Source organism: Halichoeres trimaculatus, unplaced genomic scaffold (assembly GCF_033239565.1).
Source record: "Halichoeres trimaculatus isolate MK-OKI-2021-1 unplaced genomic scaffold, fHalTri1.1 fHalTri1_scaffold_9, whole genome shotgun sequence".
Lineage (NCBI taxonomy): Eukaryota > Metazoa > Chordata > Actinopteri > Labriformes > Labridae > Halichoeres > Halichoeres trimaculatus.
Genome location: NW_027437188.1, coordinates 1,028,523 through 1,043,364, shown reverse-complemented (window position 1 = coordinate 1,043,364; position 14,842 = coordinate 1,028,523). Strand labels below are relative to the sequence as shown.

Sequence of the window (14,842 nt, the reverse complement as noted above, 5' to 3'; positions counted from 1 at the left end):
TTATTTGACGTCTGTTACCTGTTTTCATAACCCCTCCCCCACCCAACCCCAGAACAATTGGGTGCCCCGGCGAGGCGACCAAGGCCCCAAGACCATTGACCAGATCCACAAAGATGCTGAAATGGAGGAACACAGAGAGCAAATGAAAGTGCAACAAGCCCTTGTCTCCAAGAAGGAGTCAGGTGGAGGCCCTGGGGGCAGAATGGGCGGAGGAGGCCCTGGGGGTCGTGGGGGCCCTCACACCCCAGGACGTGGTGCTCCGCCCCAGGATGAAGGCTGGAATACAGTGCCCATATCCAAGAATCGACCTATTGACACTTCTCGCCTTAGCAAAATCACAAAGGTAGGAGAGAAAGGAGACGCCTGACACTGTAGGTATCACATTTCTACTTAGGGCAATGTTTTAACAAGCAGTCTCTCCTCTTAGACTCCTGTTCTTGACTTCAACAACCAGCTTCTTGCCCCAGGGGGAAAAGGCACATGGGGCAGCTGGGGTAAGGGCAGCAGTGGTGGTACTGCCAAACCTGCAGAATCTGGTATGTTTCCTGGACAAATGTGACTCACCATCAAGTAAATATCCAGATAAGGGCCTAAAAGATAAAACTCAACACATGATGTGTTTACATGTACTCCCTCAGGGCCGGAGTCAGGAAACCGACCAGCTGCCACTACTCTAAACAGATTCTCAGCTCTACAGCAGGCATCATCCGCCACATCAGGAGAGTCAGACAGACGAGTTCCTCAGAGGTTAGAAACAGGGCCAAAGTCTAAGAGCAAATTAATAATCCTAAATGCTTTCAGACAGAAACATTCTGACTCTGCTCCGACTCTTTTCTCTACAGAAACAGCTCGAGTCGAGAGCGCGGCGATAACTACGACCGGCGGGATAGTCGTGGTGGTGACAGGTACGACAGACGGGACGACAGACGGGACGACAGACGGGACGATAGACGGGACGACAGGCGGGACGACAGGCGGGATGACCGGGATCGGAACCGGCTGCAGGTCACCAAGCGCAGCTTCAGCCGGGAGAATGAAGGGCGGAGCAGGGAGAGAGAACAGCGCGGCCTGCCTGATCCCGTCCGCAGGGTAGCGAGCATGACGGACGACAGAGACAGAGGCAGCAGAGAGAGAGCCAGGAGCAAAGAGAATGGTAGGGAAAGTAAAGTGATGAAATGACAGATTCTGTTTTATCAGTCCCTGATCAATTCGGATCTCACAAAAGATCTAAAACATTACCATAAAATCCCCAAAATGGTTTATTTTAGGAAAAGTAAGCATAAACTTATGTTTTTACGATATCATTTTATGGCTTTTCTGCATGTCAGCAGTGAAGCGGGAGGCAGCTGCAACCCCTCCTCCAGCTCAGACTCCCACCAAGCCTGCCTTGACCGAGGACGAGCTGAACAAGAAGTCTACAGCAATCATCGAAGAGTATCTACACATTAACGACGTGAAGGTATGGGATTATGTGCATAAATAAAGAACTGCTTTTCCTTACAGAAGAGTGAGAATTTAACCACCTGACGACTTCCACCTTTCTGTTTGCTGGTCCCATTAGGAGGCTCTGCAGTGTGTGCAGGAGATGAACAGCTCCCAGCTGCTCTTCATCTTTGTACGAAACGGTCTGGAGTCCACGCTAGAGCGCAGCACCATCGCCAGAGAGCACATGGGCCTGCTCCTGCACCAGCTCATCAAGACCGGCACCCTCTCCACAGAGCAGTACTACAAAGGGTCAGTAGTTGAGCCCTGGAGTGTACTCTGGCAGAGGGGATGAAGTTACTGTGCAATCCAGTGTTAGACAGGGGCTAAATAGCTAATCCTGAAGGCCTAGACATGTGCAGAAACTCTTTGTTTTGATGTGTTTCAATTTTTGGCCGCAGCAGGGCTGGAGGAAAGGAATAGTGTTTTAGTCTCTGAGATACAAGCTGACAATTTTGAAGCTTGAAGTGAACAAAGTTTGTGACTTATTTAATAAACCCCTCAGGAAAGCGCTGCTTCTTAGTAGCAAATGAATGTTTAGGATGTTATATTTTGAAGCATAACTGAAAGTGTGCTCACACAGTTAGTCAGACTCTTTATGTAAATGTCAGACTAGTAGTTCATGTTTCAGACTCACCATCTGCTGAGAACTGTCTTCTCTTTATTTCACCCTTAAATTAAAAGTGTGTGTGTGTGTGTGTGTGTGTGTGTGTGTGTGTGTGTGTGTGTGTGTGTGTGTGTGTGTGTGTGTGTGTGTGTGTGTGTGTGTGTGTGTGTGTTCGGTGTGTGTGTGTGTTCGGTGTGTGTGTGTGTTCGGTGTGTGTGTGTGTGTGTCCGCAGGCTTCAGGAAATCCTGGAGGTGGCTGAAGATATGGCCATCGACATTCCCCACATCTGGCTGTACCTGGCAGAGCTGATCACGCCCATGCTCCATGAGGGCGGCATCCCCATGGGACAGCTATTCAGGTAAATGCCACGCATTTCTCAGCCCCTCCCCTCCCCTCCCAAATAGTAGTGGGAAAGGAGAAAAAAATAGAGAGATCATTTTTGTGGATTGCTGTCCATTTTTGAGCCTGATTTTAACCAATGTTAACCCTCTTTTGGCCTCCAGAGAGATTTCAAAGCCTTTGATCCCTCTGCGTAAGGCTGGGGTTCTGCTTGTCCACATCCTCACTTTACTCTGCAAAGGAATGGTGAGAACAAAACCATAGTAATCCTTTATCTAAAGCCAAATCTTCTGCTCTATGTACTGTCCCAACCTCATGTGAAAAAGTCCTTTAACTACAGGGATAAAAGTTCTCTGTAGCTACAACCCATTTCCATCAATTGCAGAATTGTTATATTTTCATCAGTGCCAATCAGACAAAAAGTGCAGCAGACTGCTGTTTTTAATGTTGGTATTTATCTGAACCCTGTATCAAATGTTTAGTTTTGTGTCTGTGTGGCATTTCTATGTAGGCTACAGTCAAAACTCTAATCTGAGGTCATGAAGTCTGCTCTGTGTAGGAGGCTTTTACTGTGGTAGCCAGCATCAGCCTGCATTCCTTGTCTGTTGGAACTTCTATTTCAGACTTGAGTGTGTAATTTGTATGCCTGACCAAAAAGAAAAAAAAAAAAAGAGTATAACAAACCATAGCATGACAGAGATTTTTAGGTTAAAGTTTGATCACGTACAGTCATTCAACCAGACACACTCTGTTAGGAGCACACATCAAGACAACAGGTGATACAACACATTACCCATAGTGCCCCGCAACACATGAAACTGCTTTAGACTGGACCATTTGACGACACAATTCTTACATGGTATATTAGCTCAACAAGCTAGCTCTGGATTACTTTCTAACATGGCGTATTAGCTCAACAAGCTAGCTCTGGATAACATTTCAATAGGGTATATTAGCTCGACAAGCTAACTCTAGCTTACTTCCAACATGGTATATTAGCTCAACATGCTAGCTCTGGATTACTTTTCAACATGGTATATTAGCTCGACAAGCTAGCTCTAGCTTACTTCCAACATAGTATATTGGCTCAGCAAGCTAGCTCTAGATTTCTTTCCAACATGGTTAATCAGCTCAACATGCAAGCTCTGGATTACTTTCCAACATGGTATATCAACTTAACAAACTTGCTCTAGATTACTTCTTACTTTTAACATCTGAGTGGGTGAAATTTATAAATCATAGTACTGCATAATGTCCAAATTTTAAAGACACCTTCTTGTACTTTATAATAATGTTCACAAGCTACAGTTCAGGAATTAGGATTGTTTTAGACTGTAGCAATTACAATAAAATGAGGTACACATCAATGTTATGAACAGTTAATATTCTGTCAAAGGTAAATTTTTGAAAAGTCTTTTTTTCATGTGTTCCTTCAGTCTAAAGTCTGATGTGTTTATACTCCAATGTCTGTAACCGGTTTGAGGGTGTGTCTGTGTTGTTACTGCTTCAATAATATTAAGGTCAAGAACAGAGGGGGCTTCTTATTCCACTTTCCTAATTAGTATAAAAACACCTCCTCATTTATCATAAACAAATCTCAGAATGCTTCAAAACGCTTCATTTCAATGTTTGAATAGATACATTTTTTCCCTGGAGGACATTTCCCCTCAGGCCCCCTGACTTTTGACTTATTCAAAATTCTCTCAGCTGTTGGTCAAGTATGTTAAAAAGAAGTAAGCTTGTATCTGTCAGCCCAGATCTTTAGCTTCAATAAAGAAAAACATTCAGCTTTATATTGAATTGAATTGAATTGAATTGAATTTATTAGGATTGCCTCTTGAGATGCAGCATCTCGTTTTCAACCCTGTAACTATCTATGATTTCTCTTTCTTATCAGAGCCATAAGAAAGCGGGCACAATGTGGAGAGAAGCTGGCCTTCGGTGGAAAGACTTCCTCCCTGAGGACGTAGATGTCAACAAGTTTGTTACAGAGAAGGTGAGAGGCTGTTCAGCTCTGTTATTGGTAACTGAGAGGATTCATGGCTTTATGTTTAAAAATTTGACCAGCTAATTTCAGAACTAGAACCTGAATGGCGTTAGAGGGGGAAATATTTAACAAAGGAAGTCGTCACATTTCATGGAAAGCTGAGTATGGTTTTGTGAACCAGGATGTGGAGTTCACTCTGGGCGACGAGTCTGAGAAAGGCAAAAAGAAGGAGCTGAGCTCTGAGGAACTCTCCAAACAGCTGGACAGACTGATCCAGGACAAGGCTGACAACCAGAGGATCTTTGACTGGATCGAGGTTTGTTTTCCCCATCTGTTTAGTTATACAGCACTCTCCTTTCCATTCCTATTTGGACCCACCTGTGTGTTTTCCCTCATAAAGCCTCAGATCTCTTCCTGTTTCTTAACACCCAGTTTTCTCTGTGCAGGCAAACCTGGATGAGCAGCAGGTCTCCTCCAACATGTTTGTCAGAGTTTTGATGACCTCCATTTGCCAGTCTGCCGTTATCTGTGAGTCAGCCACACTCTGCTCCTCTCTGCAGAGGTTTCTATCAGGAGACTCTGGGACAGTGTTGACCAAAGCATACAGATGGTATTGTGTTATTTTGCTTTTGTCCCTATGTATGATGGAGTCTTTGTTTCCTTTGACCCTCAGGTGAGAACCCGTACAAGGTGGATGGTGAGCAGATCAGACAGAGGGCCAAGCTGCTACAGAAATACCTGAAGGATGAACAGAAGGAGCTGCAGGCTCTGTATGCTCTGCAGGGCCTGATGGTGCAGATGGAGCAACCTGCCAGTGAGTAGCCAGCCCTAAACTGATGTCATCATTACATTACATCTCTGTGTGCATTGACACTATTTTATCCTTTACAAAAGTTCTGATTCTGAACTTTGTCTCTGTATTCTCTGTTAGATCTGCTGCGGATGTTCTTCGACACCCTCTACGATGAGGATGTGATCAAAGAGGAGGCCTTCTACAAGTGGGAGTCAAGCAAAGACCCCGCCGAGCAGCAGGGCAAGGGCGTGGCCCTCAAGTCCGTCACCGCCTTCTTCACTTGGCTCCGTGAAGCTGAGGACGAGTCCGACAACAGCTAGGACCTTCTAGGATGAGCTGTGGGACGATCCTTGAGTGTGAATGTTGAGTGGAGGATTCAGAGGACTCTGAATCAGAGAAAAACCTTCTGCATAAACAGAAAAAGCAAGAAAAAAATTCTTCAACTGGGAGAGATTGTATTATGGATCGAACATTCGATCGTGTTATTTCATTTAGTTTGTTTTCTTTGTTTTTGGGTTCCTTGTTTTTCTTCAAGCAATCGAATGTCATTTTTGAAATGAATGAATGAATTACAGGATAGGTAGAGATTAGATCTGAAAGAGAGAATGCGAGCAGCATTAAAGCCATGGGAGATGATGTTTCCTATAGTACTTTTTGAGGTTAAGTCGTGTTTTTTGGAATGGCTGTTCCTCACCATGGCAACACTATCCAAGACACTTTGCTGATGACAGATATAAAGAAAGAACCTTTCAAGGCTGTTCACACCTATATTTTTGATGAATTTATCCTTAATCATAGACACGACACAGCATCATTGTCATGTGACCTTTGGTGTTTGAGCTACATGAAGCGCCTGTGGGGACGGTTAGCTTTTGTTCCTCTTCTTTTCTCTGTTGTATGATTGGAGTGAATGTTTTATAATAAAAATGAAAACTACAAAGAAAAGTGGCGAGCGCTGTCTAGCGGACGTTTCAGACAGAAGTTTCAGAAACGGTAGTTGGACTCCTGAGAACTAAGCGTGTCCTGAACGTGGACGTGTCTCTGAGGACAGGAGTGATGAACGATGACCATTTTGCTGCTTTGGGGGACGACACTTCCCTGATGCCCCTCAATCCCAGAACCCGACACCCCGACACCCACGTCTAAGTCTGTTTCACACGTTTCCTGCACTTTGGAAAACAAACTGTGGACAAAAGAAGAGCTAAGGCTCACGGCTGCACCTGCGCCTGCCATCAGATTTTAAAAAGGTAAATTATCATTATTAAAACTTGAAAAAAAAAATGTGTTTTAAAAAAATCTACTTAAAGGAAGGAGGACTCTAAAAAAAGTAAACAGTACACATCCTAAGGCCTTTTCTGCTTACATGTGGAAATGCATTTCGGGAGAGTTCTGTAAAATACACCTTGGAGTTATTTTGCTCTTGTTTTTTGTTTGTTTTTGTTTTTGTTTGTTGTTTCTTTTCAGAGAAGGAATGCTCTTTTCCCTGTATTTATATTTTCTCTCCTCAGCTGGCAGAAGGTGCTTGTAATTATCCAACCCGAGTCATTGATTACAATTTAATGGAAGTTTTGTAAATACTTTTTTGCTTTACTTTATTAAAAAGATATTTAATTAAAGAAAATTAATGCCTCTTTTCACATCCAAAACTGGAAGAGATAATAAAGATTGTTACCAATAAAAGAGAAACTTGGTTACTCATGCTTTTGTGGAGACTGTTTGGAACCTGATCTGAATATTACTTCACTATCTTCAAAAGTTCGCTGTGAGGGACTGTACAGCTGCTTTTTGTGTTTAAGCTTCAGTTTTCATTCATGGGCATGTCTTTAATTCTGAATTTTAGGGTTGCAAGTTGAAAGCTGCTGACCATGGAAACTCGGAAAAAATCAAGTCAAAGCTGCAGCACTGATCAGTAATCAAAGGATCACCCTAAATTAAACACACTCTACAAATTATGTTAGTTTAAAGTCTAACAAACGTCTTCTTAGTGTGAGGCATTTTTTGTAAGACCTCATGCGTCCATATTGGAGACTTTTTTGATTTAAAGTATTTGATGAGTCTCCTGCAAAGAGGATTTTTAAATATTAAATTGGCCAGGGCTTAGGGATGGGGACCTTTCACATTTAAAATGACACGGTACCAATGCCTGGTACCTGGCTGTCGGTATCGGTACTGAACGGTACCAATTTTTGGTACTTTTGTGTGTGGTTATGTATATTATGTTAATTTGTTTGATAATACAATCTCAAAGTTTTTCAATTAAATATATATATTTTAATATATAAACCTGCATTGCTGTGTTCATGTCCAGCATGGAAAATCTCCTTCTCTTTCACTCCCTCATAATCACAAGGATGGGTTTAGTTACCCAAACATGGCGCCTCGTGAATTTACATGAATTGGTACTCAGTACTACAGATGGAATTTGTTGAGTGTCAGTAACAGTACCTAACTCAGTACCCACCCCTAGAAGGGATGGAATAAGAAATTGTGAGCTGATCTTTATGTAAATATATTCCCATTAGGCATCTCTCATTATCCAAATCATGACACATTCTCTGGCGCCCTGTGCTCTGTTGGTCATCTCACCGTCTGGTTATGTTTGTAAAATTCAGCTGTAAACAGCTTTTTATAGCCTTTTTTCTGTCTCCTCCTCTCACAGACTCCTATCTGTGATCTCTTTCACTCCTCTTTGCTGAAGTGCTAAAGCCTGCTGTTTCTCCAGTGTTCTCTTGAGGCTGGCTCTGGGAGCACCAGAAGTCACAAACACACCAAGTCAAGGTAGAGACATATTCAAAGCAGAAATAAACATGTTTACTGCCTGGTTCAAAAAATGTCTCCTGTCTGAATCACTAATTTTACTATCAGCACACACTGTACAGGGGTGAATTTTCTCTAACTCAGCAGTTCAGAGGATATTAAGACCACAAGTTTAGCAAATCAGAGGCACAGCTCAGGTCACGTGATGGGCGCCCTGTAGCTGTATGGGAGGCACTTGCTACTCCAGTATGGCCGCAATAACTGATTTGCTTCAAAAATCTGTTTCAGGAACAGACAGGTGACATCAGGGAGACTTCACCCATATTTTTTTAAAGTCTGTGATTCTTACTCAATGATCCTGGTCACACGCTGGCTCTCATTGCCCTGCCAATCTAACTTCACGAGTTGGATGTAGGTGTTCTTTGGGACCATGGGAGGCTGTTTCATTTATAACTGGACCATGTACTTTGATGAGGACATGATGCACTGTTTTTACACACTCAGTGCTTGTCTTCAACTTCAACTCAAAGCCCACTCTGATTAAAGGCCTAGTCCTTTCTACAGCCCGGTGTGGCTGCATGTCGTGAAAAATAAAGCCTGATCTCATTTACTCACAAACTAATTTTCTTGTTGTCTGTGGAGTAAAGCACCTAATTTTCCCTAAAGTCACTGAAACGCCACAAAAAATAAACATGGACCTGAAAGTGTGTACAACACAACCTGTGTTTTCCCAACAGAGAGGAGCAGGAGGAGCCTTTACTATTGATTTAAAAAGGATGGCACAAAAGAGCACCCTGTGGATCTCCACTCACTCTTCCCACGTTCTCCTCTATCAGGAGCTTGTACAGCCCTTTTTTTGCTCAGACTGAGCAGTAGTCCACGCTGTACAGAAATATCCTGAGTGGGGAGGGGAGTGGGCTTCACTCTCTGGGTCAACACTCTGCACCCTACACCAGCTGGAAATAGTTCAAGTGTGGATGTGCAGGGAGCTTTCTAAATGTGTCCAGCAGAGCGAGAGTGCTCTGCAAACTTTGCTTCACGAACGCTGAATAAAGACAAAAATGACCCAGCTCCTCTGCATTCCCACATTTCTACTTTTCACAGCGCGCTGAGCTCCACAGCCCACATACTGTAGGAGTCACCAGCTTCCCAAACCTCAGCTCACACCAAAGATGGAGGGCAAGGAGCTTTGTTGGCTGTGATTCAGCCTGAGTGTAGCCTCATACAGAGGTTTCATTTGAAAGCGCTCTTATCAGCCTATCTCACTTGTTAGGAGACCTGCTCTCTCCAAACTTCTGTCTTCCAGCTCCAGTACCACACTCAGCTGAACCCAGCTCTCAGGTGACATTTTTATACTGTTGCATCATTGCATCACAGGTGAACCTGTTGTTCCCCTCCACGTAATCCCCTAACAGAGTGTAGTGACCAGGTTAGCAGGTGGACAAGGCAGCCTAATAAACCCAGAGCGCTCTGACATCCAGCAGATGTCTTTTGGAGGGATTATCTGGATTTGCTGCAAATGAGGAAACTTCAGAAAATCTTGAAGGACAGGATAAATTGAGGTTTAGGTGATACGAAAGGTAGAAAGGAGAAGCAAAAAGAAAGCAACAAGGTTCATTTTCTGCTGGTTTCACCAAATGACCGTTGTAGCTGCTGGGTTTCTTCTCTGTGCAGTGTTTTGAGCTTGTCAAACAATAAGTTTAAATTCCTGCTCCTACTCATTTTAATCATTATTCTTCATTTTATTTGTCCGTCCTCTTTTTATGTGTAAATGTAAATATCAGTATAACCTTCTGGAGCCCCAAAAAGGAAGTCTCTAAATCATTCATTTTGATTTTTTATGAGTCACTTAAACATTTTTTGTTTTACTCTTTATCTCCAATCAATCAGATTCTGTCATTTTTCCAAAAGACATGTTGCCACTCGTTCTTTTTGCTGTTGTTGTTGCACCAACTCTAATCTTCACACTTGACCTTTAGCATATCATCATCAGTACCTTTACTAAAACTAAATGTGGCATTCATGTTTTACTCATGTATATTACTGCACAACCTCATCCAATGAGGCCAAAACTTCCTAAAAGAAATGAAACAAGAATTTTCAACCCTTTTACACATAGGCCTACTTCAACTTGAGCTCCTGTGCACACATTCTAATCTCCACTAGAGGGGGCTGTAACACTGTATATAAATTCAGAATCAGAAATACTTAATTGATCAATGTATAACTTCATATTTCATTTCTTTTGCTGTTTTGAAAGTCAAAAATGACACTGACCCACCTACACTTACTGTTTTGAGTGAAGGAGTGCATTCACAGCGACAGTACAGAAAAACTTTTGATGTGGATCAGGAGGGAGCGATGAGGTCCACTCGGAAGTTTTTGTAGTCTGTGATGCACTCTGTGAGCTCATTGATGTGCGGCTCACAGAGCTCCTGCCAGTCAGTGACCCTGTAGTTTCTCATATGCCTACCCCGACCATCTTCTCACTGTGCTCATGGTCACAGGCTGGTCTTCACCAGAGGTACGCAGCAGGGGCTGAGAGGTACCAGGTTGTGGTCTGACCTACCCTGTTGGGGGAAGGGGGAGGAGCTGTGTAAAGAATGCATATCCTTCACATTGGCACACAGTAAGTCCAGGGTCCCCTCCTCTCTGGTGAGACAGCTCACATCAGCCCCATTTCATCATGCAGTTCAGTACGATTCGTTTCAGTACGGCACACATTTTGTGGTGTTTCCATTGTCTTACCATGGAGCAGGTCCTCAAATTTCCAACCTGTACCGTCCCACTTTTTTGTTCCCTTCCATTGGGGAGCCGGACATACTGATCTGACCCCAGAAGGTGGAGCTAGAAACTCTGCAGTCTATTGATTGGCTGAAAGAATGGTCACTTCCTGTGTGTCAGCAGCTGCTGTATTTCTCCTGGTGGCTCACAGTCTTCTCTGAAACAAAGCTTGATTGTTCTTTGTCACAAAGAGACACATGACAATCACCAAGAAGACGAGTTGCTGGATGTCTTCATCATTGCTCTTTGTGTACTGTGTCGCATTTTTCTTCTTTTTTTTTTAGTTGTGTAAAACTCAAAAAAAGCTGAGATGAACATTTGATTCTGAGTTTATGTGTTACTTCAGAAATGTGTTACTGTCATTATGGTATATCTGTCATTACTTCAGGAAATAATCTGTGATAAAGTTTTTTTTAAATATAATTATTTCCTGTTTTGGTCCTTCTCTGGCTTCCATTTGAGTTTTTTATGTGTGTAACGTCCTGTGTCCAGTTATCCCTCACTTACCCACGAGGTGTCCTCGTTGTTTTCTCCTGCTCTCTCCTGTTCTTCTCTCCTGTCAGCAGACTTATTACCACAGACTGTATGAAACATGGAAACTTTCTGCAGAGTCACTGGTATATTTGAAAAGCTATGTCTTAACGTCTTCAAGGTGATGGTTTATTACAGAAATAACCCCTGAACCAAAAAACAACAACAGCTATTCAGATTATTTGTAATACCAGGCTGTAAATGGATTTTAACTCTTATATCAATCAGATTTCACTGAAATTCACCAACAGGCTACATTTCTGAGTGGATCAGTTAATCACATCTTGCTCTTTTTCTTCATCTTGTACCCAGATAAAACCTGCAGTTAGTGATGTTCAACCCTTTAGAGCAGGATAGAGATATTTTGATCCTCTTGATAAACTCTGGGAACTGAACAGGTAAGATTCAGGTATTCAAATGTCAGCTCACACACACTTTGTTCTTGATCTTTGTCAGACTTTTTTGCTGAGAAAAAAAAAAAATCTTTTTCATATAGACAGTGTGCGGGAGATTCTCCTCTCCACTTTGTCTCTATCCACCTCCAACTCCTCCCCCTCCTTCTCTCCCTCCTCATCTTCTTCTAGGCTTTCCTCCTGCTCCCTCTGTCACAGGATTTGCTCTTGAGGTCAGAGTAGCTCAGCAGTCGACACTTCTTTGCCAACACCTCAGCATTCAGCAGCAGATCTGTCATTAAGATGTCATTAGAGATTCTTTAATTCTTACTGAGTCAATTTCAAGCTTTTTAACAGTTTTCATGCAAAGATATTGACTCCTGTTTGTTTCAGGCTGACATGAACACTGGAGTTCCACAGGGATCAATCCTGGGAGCAGTTTGGTTTGTAAATGAAAAAGCGAGATTTAGCAAGTGTTTAGAGTCTCATCTTAAATTCAAAATGACTTACTGGACCCCCCCCCCTTCATTTCAAAGACTACCTCTCTCCATGAAAGTGTCCAAAAGTGCCTCATCTGCATCCATTCAAACCACAAGTTTTTATTCCTTGTTATTTGTAGTAAAAAAATCATAAAAATTTAAATGAAATTATTTTTATTATAAACTCAACTCTTGAAAATTGTAGTTTCTAATGTATTTTACCAGCTCATGTTATTAATTTAATTTTTGGTCGAAGGAGGAATTTCATGTATGTACCCCATCTACGCCCATTCAAACAGCGTTTTCATTCCTTGTTATTTGCAGAACAAGGTCATTACAGGGCCAGAGTGTTGAGCACCTCCTTGATCTCTCCTTGAGGTTGATGATCGTGCCCAGCTGTGAAAGCTGTGGAAGACTTCTTACACTGTCCCTGTACTAAAGAAAGGACATCCCAGCAAGCTCAATGACTACAGAAGGAACTGGATGATCACAGAAGGAAAAGGAGCCCCCTTGCTCCTGTCACCATCCAAGGGGATGGTGGACTTCTACAAGTACCTTGAGGTCTACATCATCAACAGGCTGGACTGGTCCACTGATGCTGCAGTGAACTGGAAGGGTGCCATCAAGTCTGGTGGAGGCCAGCAGGGTCGACAAGCTGGTGAGGAATGGTATAATGAAGTTCTTTCTTACAACAGACCCAATGTGGGGGCTGCTATCTTTAAAGTCATGCTTATGCAATCTTATTTGTCACACTATATATACCCTGCACACCTGAATAAAGTTGAGACAGAGAGTCGGAGGACTGAACCAAGCACTCAAACCAAGATTTGGGCTAGGCCCAATTGAGAAGCGTCTGTTTTATTTTGTTTGACTTGGGCTGGGCCCAACCTAGAGGTTCTTGTTATAACAAGGAAGGCCCGCTCTGTGGACTGGAAGTGAACTGGTTGGAGTCAGGGGCTGAAAAGGAGGCTGAAGGACAGGATTGAGTCCAACCTGGATAACCCCCCTCACCCTCTCCATGACGAGCTGTGGCTGATGGGCAGCTCCTCCAGTCAGTGCATCATCCCACCCAGGTGAAGAGGCGCTCCTCTGTGCCCACTCCCATCAGACTGTTTACAACTCATGAAGACCCAGAAGCCGCCTATCCCCCAGACTCTACACTGCCCCTAAACTCACCCATGTTATGTACAAACACCTGTAACTTCTGCCTCTTGTACATACATCCTAATTTACAGTCATAATTAGTCCTTTCTTTGACATATTTTAGTTAGGTTAGGTTCCCATCACAACACCAACCCAGCTGATGAAGTTTAGTAGAGAGAAGAAAGATCTGTGTTTCATCTGCTAAAAACTTTTTCTGTGATTAATGTTGTAGTGATGGCGGACACTGGAGCCTAACTGTCAGACAGAAAAAGGACAGAAGAAAGAGAAACAGGAGAGAGATTGAGCACCAGCTAAAGGCTAACACACAGGCTAAAGGCTGTGAACAGGAGCTAATCTCTTTGTGTTAATGTTGCCTCCAACCCACGTGCAGCAGTTATTCTGCAGTGGTCTGTTCAAACTTGAGAGTCTATCAATAAAATGAAGAGTGAGGTTATGTTAGCTCTGCTTGGTAGATGACTGGCAGGACATGACCAGGATACAATAACGTTACGTTACCAACATTCCACCAGTTTGTCAGCTGCTCCACCAGAGAAAACAAAACATTGGACTTATTCTATGCAAATATTAAAAATGCATACAGCACCTCTGCCTGCCACCTTTAGGAAGATCTGACCATAATCTGGTTCTTCTCACCTACTCCTACAAGCCCATCGCTCAGCAACAACCAATCATCAGAAAGGCTATTAAAACCTGGTCTAATGAAGCTGAAGATGCTCTGAGAGGGTGCTTCAAGGCTACAGACTGGAGTGTCCTCCGTGAACCGCATGGAGACGACATCAACACCTTGACTGAGTGTGTGACAGATTATATAAATTGCTGTGTGGACAGCATCATTCCAACAAGAACAGTGAGGTGCTTCCCCAATAACAAACCCTGGATCACCAGTGACCTGAAAAAGCTGCTGAATATAAAAAAAGAAAGCCTTCAGGGATGGAAACAGGTAGATATTGAAGTCAACACAAAAACAACTGAAAACACAAACGAAGAAGTGCAAGGAGGACTACAGGAAAAGGTTGGAAAGTCAGCTTCAGCAAAACAACGTGAGGGATGTGTAGTCAGGAATGAAGAAGATCACTGGCTTCAAGATAAAGGGGGATCAAACTGACGGAGGTCTGGACTGCCCCACTCTGTCACCCTGCAGCTCAGTCAAGGACATGGATAAAGTCTCATCTCCATCCAAATCAGGACTTCCTGAAACCTCCGCTGCCTCCTCCTCCACTTTGTCTTTCTCCTGTAATCAAGTCAAGAAACAACTGGAGAAACTGAACCAGAACAAGGCAGCAGGTCCAGATGGTGTCAGTCCCAGAGTTCTCAAGACCTGCTCAAAAAAGAAAATTCTTCAGCACCTGTTCAACACCAGCCTGAGTCAGAAAAGAATTCTGGTGCTGTGGAAAACATCCTGCCTTGTTCCACTGCCTAAAAAACCACAACCTGCTAAACCAAATGACTACAGACCAGTTGCCCTGACATCTCACATCATGAAAGTCCTGGAGAGACTCCTACTGGCTCACCTCAACAAGCAGGTG

At 43.1% G+C, this 14,842-nt stretch overlaps 1 protein-coding gene across 3 annotated transcripts in view; it reads left to right on the top strand.

Annotated features, from left to right (window-relative positions):
* Window positions 1-6,909, top strand: part of eif4g1b (eukaryotic translation initiation factor 4 gamma, 1b) — a 73,678-nt gene extending 66,769 nt beyond the window's left edge. For 2 of the 3 annotated variants that reach the window (XM_074679128.1, XM_074679126.1), the window contains exons 21-33: window positions 53-343; window positions 428-536; window positions 639-747; window positions 843-1,153; window positions 1,329-1,459; window positions 1,562-1,734; window positions 2,323-2,448; window positions 2,594-2,675; window positions 4,327-4,425; window positions 4,598-4,732; window positions 4,863-4,944; window positions 5,090-5,230; window positions 5,348-6,908. In XM_074679128.1, the coding sequence (XP_074535229.1) occupies window positions 53-343; window positions 428-536; window positions 639-747; window positions 843-1,153; window positions 1,329-1,459; window positions 1,562-1,734; window positions 2,323-2,448; window positions 2,594-2,675; window positions 4,327-4,425; window positions 4,598-4,732; window positions 4,863-4,944; window positions 5,090-5,230; window positions 5,348-5,529 (1,971 nt within the window). In that variant the 3' untranslated portion in view covers window positions 5,530-6,908. Of the gene's footprint in view, window positions 1-52; window positions 344-427; window positions 537-638; window positions 748-842; window positions 1,154-1,328; window positions 1,460-1,561; window positions 1,735-2,322; window positions 2,449-2,593; window positions 2,676-4,326; window positions 4,426-4,597; window positions 4,733-4,862; window positions 4,945-5,089; window positions 5,231-5,347 lie in introns of all 3 variants that reach the window. The other variant, XM_074679127.1, reaches the window with a different exon arrangement.
* The last annotated feature ends 7,933 nt before the right edge of the window (window positions 6,910-14,842 follow it).